At 54.0% G+C, this 6,440-nt stretch overlaps 1 protein-coding gene across 1 annotated transcript in view; it reads left to right on the forward strand.

Moving 5' to 3' along the window:
* Positions 1–6: 6 nt before the first annotated feature.
* The window catches only part of ZBTB17 (zinc finger and BTB domain containing 17), a 12,606-nt gene continuing 6,172 nt past the window's right edge, over positions 7–6,440 (forward strand). Inside the window, 10 exon segments of the mRNA XM_035901875.1 lie at positions 7–1,016; positions 1,496–1,613; positions 3,794–4,000; positions 4,169–4,357; positions 4,632–4,796; positions 4,916–5,044; positions 5,467–5,705; positions 5,794–5,936; positions 6,397–6,438; position 6,440. The exon segment at position 6,440 is cut by the window's right edge and continues 249 nt beyond it. Coding sequence (XP_035757768.1) covers positions 1,011–1,016; positions 1,496–1,613; positions 3,794–4,000; positions 4,169–4,357; positions 4,632–4,796; positions 4,916–5,044; positions 5,467–5,705; positions 5,794–5,936; positions 6,397–6,438; position 6,440 — 1,239 coding nt within the window. The 5' untranslated portion in view covers positions 7–1,010.

Below are 6,440 nucleotides of genomic sequence, written 5' to 3' on the forward strand. Positions count from 1 at the left end.
CCACGGAGCCGCGGGGTGATTCGGGGCAAGGTGAGGAGCAAAGCCCTGTGCCCCCCACACGTGGGGCAGACACCACCTCCTCTGGAAATATAAGACATCTGTGGGGAACACAGCCCTGATGGCCAACACTGGTCGAGACGAGTACCCTGACAGTACACGAGCTGTCTGTCTGCGCGTCAAGGACGTCACCAGCAGAAGAGCGGAGAAAACTTCAAAGCATCGTGCAACAGCTCAAGGAAAAAAAGGGGCGTTTCCTCATCTCCTGGCATCTTTTTTTGGCATGATGACTGGCTGTACGTGCCCTCTGTGGGTGTCGCTTTTTGGGCAAAGGTGACACGTTTCGTGGACAAGCCTGCGTTTCCTTAATTGCATTTCTGCATCAGAAGCTTCTGCCGGAATTTCAGAGATCCAGCAGCATTCCAAAGGCAGATTTTGCAAGTAGTTCATCATCCGGGCGCTGTAGAAACGGGTGGTTTTCAAGGCAGAGCTCGAGGTCAGGACATGTCTCAGTGGCACTGCTGGCTCCCTGCCTGCTGCAGCCCAGGGCTCCGGTTGCCTGCAGGCAGCCCTGCCTGCACAGCCATGTCAGAGGCTGCACAAGCACATCCATGGGCTCAAAAACTAAATAACCAGGGGGTCTGTTCGCTGGGGGGAGGTCCAGAGCATCTCCGCTCATCTCCTCCAGTCTTTCTCCTTTTTGTTCCTTTTCACCATGTCTTTTTCCTGCCTGTCATTGCCTGTGATTATTTTCCCCCTCTTAGAGCCAAATGCCAGCTTGCCTTCTGGTTTTGCTGCCTACCACAAACTCCAGAGCCCTTCTCTATTTCATAATTTGTATTATTAGCACATCTGTACCTTGAATGCTCCGGTCAGTTCAACTTTTAACTTTATCTTTTTTTTACCTGAAAACATTGCAGAATCAGTTACTGGAAATGAGGACAGACTCCTCTTCGCAGAGACTGAAAGGATTAGGGCTACTTTGTTCCCCGAGCTGACACGCAAGAAGGGAGATGACGGTAGGCAGAAAGTAAACCCCCTCTTCCTTTTTATTTTCTCAGGCTGGATGGTGACAGCGTTGAAAGGCAACATTTAAACCACTATTTTTTTCCAATTTATCGAGGCTTTGGGGTTTTATTAATAGGTAGATGCTCGGGTGGAAGGTATGAGGAGCGGTTAATGTCGTTAATAAGCGAGAGAGCTTAACAGAGCTCATGTGGGAAGCAGCCCGGGACTGTCGCTGCTGTATTTATCTCTGTGAGCGGGTGCAGCAGGTGTGGGTGTTCTCATAACGAAGCTTTTCTGTGATTAATTGGGTAATGAGAGACTCGACAGCCTCCTCGTTGGGGAGAGGTCGGGAGGGGAAACGGCATTTGTGTGCCTCCAATAAGGTGAAATCAGGGGGTGCCTGGTCCTGGGTTGGTGACGTGGGACCTTGGTGCCTTTGACACATGAGGTTTGGGTTTTAAAACGGAGCTTTTCATCCCATTTCTCCCAGGATGGCTGCATAGAGGCTGACTTGAGCACCAGGAAAGGGGAAAACTCTGGAGGAGAGCCACAACTGTGTCGCCCGCAGCCTCTGTCCTCTGGATACCTCCGTTCCTCGCAGCGCAGGGGTGAGGTCAGGCACCAATCCTGGCTTAGCTTTGTTTTTCAGGCAAGGAGCTCTGATACGCATCCTCAGACAGTGTCACTGCCTTAAACAGTCAACAACGATGGGTTTGTGCTAAGGGGAGCTAATTTATTTAGCGGTCAGGTAGACCAGCAATGCTTGATTTGGCATTTGCCCCCCCCCCGGATCCGTCCCCATTTCAGTGGATCCCGTTCAGTTGGGAAAGGAGATGAATCTTGGCACCAGAGCCGTGAACTGTCCCTGCCTGAGCAGTGGCAAGGAACCAGGGTGGCATCTCAGGTGCACTGTGGGTTTTTTTGATCCAGATATTTGGGATTTTTAAGGCTTGGATTCAGGGATTTTAGTGTACAAAGGTGATCTCAGCTGCTGAGGGGCGTTGGGTGCTAGGTTTGGGCATGAGGGCGATATGCAGATTGTCCCAACCTCTGCCCCACTGCGCTCACGTGTTCTGGCGGAGCTGTAATGTGACCTCGCGGAGGAAACGCCAGAAAAGATGGAAGTTTTTCAGGAGCAGTTGAGTTTCTTGGGATTTTGCTTCCTTCGCAAAGCTTGGCTGCAAAGGTGAGGCAAGTCCAATCTGGGAGCGATAAAAATCATCATTCAGATGTAAAGTGCTTCCTACAAATCACCAAAAGCAGCCTTTCAGTGCATCAAACTGTTGTGACTTCTCAGGTCCTGCTGTGCAGAGCTTTCCGGGCACAGAAGGCAGCGTTATTTGTCCTGCTGGGAAAATGCTCCCACTTTTTTTCCAGCACTTCCTTTGCAAACCTCACAGGATCATACGTATGTGAGGGTTTCAACAGATGTTGATAAAAAATACTGATTTTTCTGGCTCTTGAGGGATGTTTTTTGGGACAGGCTATAGGTGTTTGGTTAAAAAGTACCCCCTGTTTTGGAGAGCTGGGGGAAAGTTGGGGCAGGTTAATTGCAAAGACGTTCAGAAGTGAAACTTCCCATGCGTGACCCGATGCTGTCAGAGGTGTCTGGGCTTCTCATCCCCACCAGGAATGATTTTGGAAGCCGAATCAATCCTTGGGTGGAAGATCTTTTGCCGAGCGCGTTGCTAGCACCCACTGCAGACAGGAGGAGGCTCCCTCTGCCCGCAGTGCTCGCCTGCTGTGCGCTTGGGTGTGCTGGGATGGATCCAGAGGATGGGACATGCTTGCGGCTGCCTGGAAGCGAACTGGTTTTGTGGATCCAAACCCGTCACCTTTCCCCAACTGGAGGCTCCCTGTGCTGTTTTTAAGAGCTGGGAAAGTGGAAAAGCAACTGCTATGAGCCGGAAACCCCCAGGGAGCCGCCAAGCATCGGCTTAGCATCAAAACTGAGGCTTTGCCTGACCATAACCTTGCTTCTTCCAGCAGTCAGAGCTTTAGGGGCTTCATGGCCTGGCAGGTTGAACAAATAACCGTGGATAGTCCATGTTGGGTTTCTCCTCCCTCCTTGCTCGTCACTTGCTGGGCAAGCGGTGAAACAGTCCTGTCAGCCCGCAGGGGAATGGTTTTCGAAAATGAAGCTCAGTGAAAACCCTGCAGTTTTCTCAGCCCAGAAGAAAACCCAACGTGTGGCAGCAGACCAAGCTCGCGGTGCCCCTCAACGTTTGCCGATGAGGACCTCGTTGAAAAATGGGCTTTTGCAGTGTTCCCAGGCGTGCAGCGTTCCTCAGCCAAAGCCGTCCTTCGAACAGGGAGAACTCCCTCCAAACACACAATAAAAAAATAAAATTCCCTCGGTATCGTCACGCAAGCACCTGAAATGAGCAGGAGGTTGAAGATTTTGATGAACGCTTTCCACACTGTGCCCTCAGCGGGGGCGGTGGCATCACCTGCTCGCCAAAGGGACACCTTTGCCGAGGCAGCGTGGGCCCTGCTCACAGCTGGGGCTGGATGAAGAGCAATAAATGTATTTTAAAGGCTGTTAGGGTTGCAGAAAAATACATTGGCTGTTCAATCAACTCTCTGCAGCCCCGCGCTGGTGCTGTGCCTGTTATGAGCGAGGTTTTGGGGTTGTATTTGGTGTATTTTATTTTATAACAGGGTGGTCGGGTTGCGGTTGCTCCGTGGCTCTGTGATCTGTCCTGTTTCGTGGCCCTTTCCAACACGGTATCAGGGTTTCGGCACCCGTCTCACCCTCCTTCCCGGGGTTTGTTTTTTCTCCTTGCAGCCATGGATTTCCCTCAGCACAGCAAGCAAGTCCTGGAGCAGCTGAACCAGCAGCGGCAGCTGGGTTTGCTGTGCGACTGCACCTTTGTGGTGGACGGTATCGACTTCAAGGCCCACAAAGCCGTGCTGGCGGCCTGCAGCGAGTATTTCAGGATGCTCTTCGTCGACCAGAAGGACGTGGTGCACCTCGACATCAGCAACGCAGCAGGTAGGCAGAGCATTATCCGATATTCCTCTGAGCAGCTTAAACGAGGTGGTTTGGTGCCTGGGGTTAGAGGGAGGCTCTTCAGCCTGTTATTTCATGCGCTTTGGGCTTTTCAAAATTGTATGGCGGAGAGGTGAGGGCTTATTTCTGGTTGCATCGCTTCCCTTGCAGGCCTGGGCCAGGTTTTGGAGTTCATGTACACAGCTAAGCTAAGCCTAAACCCCGACAATGTGGAAGACGTGCTGGCCGTGGCAGGTTTCCTCCAAATGCAGGAGATCGTTAGCGCTTGCAATGCTCTCAAGTCCCTCCCCCTGCCAGCAGAAAGCCCTGCCAAGAGCCAGCAGCCCCCTGCCGAGATCGGTACGTAGCCTCCTCGCTTTCCCTCATCCGGGGGGACTGGAAATTGCCCCGGGAAGTGGCCATGCTCTCTGACCACCATCCACACCCATGGCCTGGGTACATCTCCTGGTGCACAAGGGGGTCTGGATGGGGTTTGATCCCCTTGTGAGGCACCAGCAGTTGAAGAACTGATGCTTCCTTGAATCTTTATGGGATTTGGGAATCCTTCTACCAGCTGTCGGGATTCCCCTGCGCGGGCAGCAAAAACTGGAGCGCTTTGCTTCGTCCCTCGCAGGGGCTGACAAGGCGACTGTCGAGGACAAGAGGTCGACTGCAGAAGCACTGGGTGATCTTGACAAAACAAAACCGGTTCCTCCTGATCCGGAGGGGAAGGAAGAGATGCCCGTGGCTGCAGCAGTGCAGCCTGAGGCTCAGACAGAGCAGCCAGGTGGCCAAGAAGGTGAGCCACCAAAGGCTGACACCCAAAATCCCCGTCACTCACCCCAACACACCCTGTCCTGCTGCTGCGTGGAGCCAGATGTCTCCTTGAGCGTGCCCGAGACACTCTGTTGCTTGTAGGGGCAGAGGTTGCCGTCCAAGAAGACCCCAACGCCGAATTTCCCAGCCACCCACAGCCAGCGGAGAGCATGGTCAGCAGTGGCAGCCCTGCAGCAAAGGGCAGCATCTCTCCGGGTGCCAAAACGGGAGGTGTGTTCGTGGGTGAGGGCAGCAACGGGGACTTTGCTGTCTGCAAAGGGCTGAAGCAAAGCTGGGTGGGGGTTGAGCCCTTGTTTTGCGTGCAGCTCATTTTTTTAGTGTGAGGTTTGCTGCGCGAAGACTCTCCTGCGAGTTGCAGAGCCCATGGGAGCGGTTGCCTGTGGGCAGAGCTAGGAGAGGTTGGGAAATGCTCCTCTGTCCGCGCAAGCTTTTGGATTTTAGGATTAATAACCTGCAAATCCAAACTGACTCCAGGCAGAGGTCTAACAATGGAGTAGCTGGATTTCCCTGAGTAGGGCAGGCCTAGTCCCCATCACCTTAAACCCAGGCTTAGACTTAGGAAATACAGGTGGGATTTGTGTCTCTGCTGCTGCTCCCAATCCCTAGCATCCCTGTTTTCTAAATGCCTGCAGAGACGGAGCTGGAAGGGAAGGAGGAAGAAGGGGAGATGACAGCAGAGGACGAAGAGGAGGCTAAAATCCCCGAGGAAGAGCAGCCCCGGTTAGAAAACGGAGAGAACGCTGAAGATAACGAATCGGGAAGCACCGACTCCGGGCAGGAGAACTCGGGTGAAACCCGTCTGCTGCGTTCGGGTACTTACAGCGACAGGACCGAGTCAAAAGCCTACGGCTCCATCACGCACAAGTGTGAGGTGAGACTGGCCACGGCCCTGAGCAGGGTCTCCGGTCCCTTGGGGACACCCGGTGTCACCGCCTGCGCCTGTCTCTCTCTGTCCCTAGGACTGTGGGAAGGAGTTCACCCACACTGGCAACTACAAGCGACACATCCGTATCCACACCGGCGAGAAACCCTTCTCCTGCAGGGAGTGTAACAAAGCCTTCTCTGACCCAGCTGCCTGCAAAGCCCACGAGAAGACACACAGGTACGGCAGCACCAGGGATTGAGAGGTGCCACCGGGCTGAGCTGGGGGGAGAGGGCTTGCGACGATGCCAGGGGCTGGCTGAGGGCGCAAGGGTTTGAGGAAGAGGTCGGTACAGCAGTCAACACCGCTCTGCCTCGCATTGGTCTGGAGGGGTCGGTGCCGCAGGGTCGGTGACTCCCCGTAGCTCATTTGGACGGCACCAGCCACAGAAGGACACTGGCAGCACCTAAAAACCATGGCTTTTGCTGCAAAAGGCCAAATCCTTGCGAAATCCGTCAGCGTGGTGGGGTAATCTGAGAGGACATTATCTTTCTGCCCCTGTCCTTCCATTTGTGTTGCTTCAAGCCATCCTGTGGGATCCCGACGGGTCTAGCTGGGGTGGTGGAGCTCGGATCGGGGCGGTGGGAGCTCTGCACGCCCGTTATTCCCCCTCGGCATGACAGCCCCCTCTCCTCCACAGCCCGTTGAAGCCCTATGGCTGTGAGGAGTGCGGGAAGAGCTACC

This window comes from Egretta garzetta, unplaced genomic scaffold (genome assembly GCF_000687185.1).
Source record: "Egretta garzetta isolate BGI_Z169 unplaced genomic scaffold, ASM68718v1 scaffold69, whole genome shotgun sequence".
Taxonomy (NCBI): domain Eukaryota; kingdom Metazoa; phylum Chordata; class Aves; order Pelecaniformes; family Ardeidae; genus Egretta; species Egretta garzetta.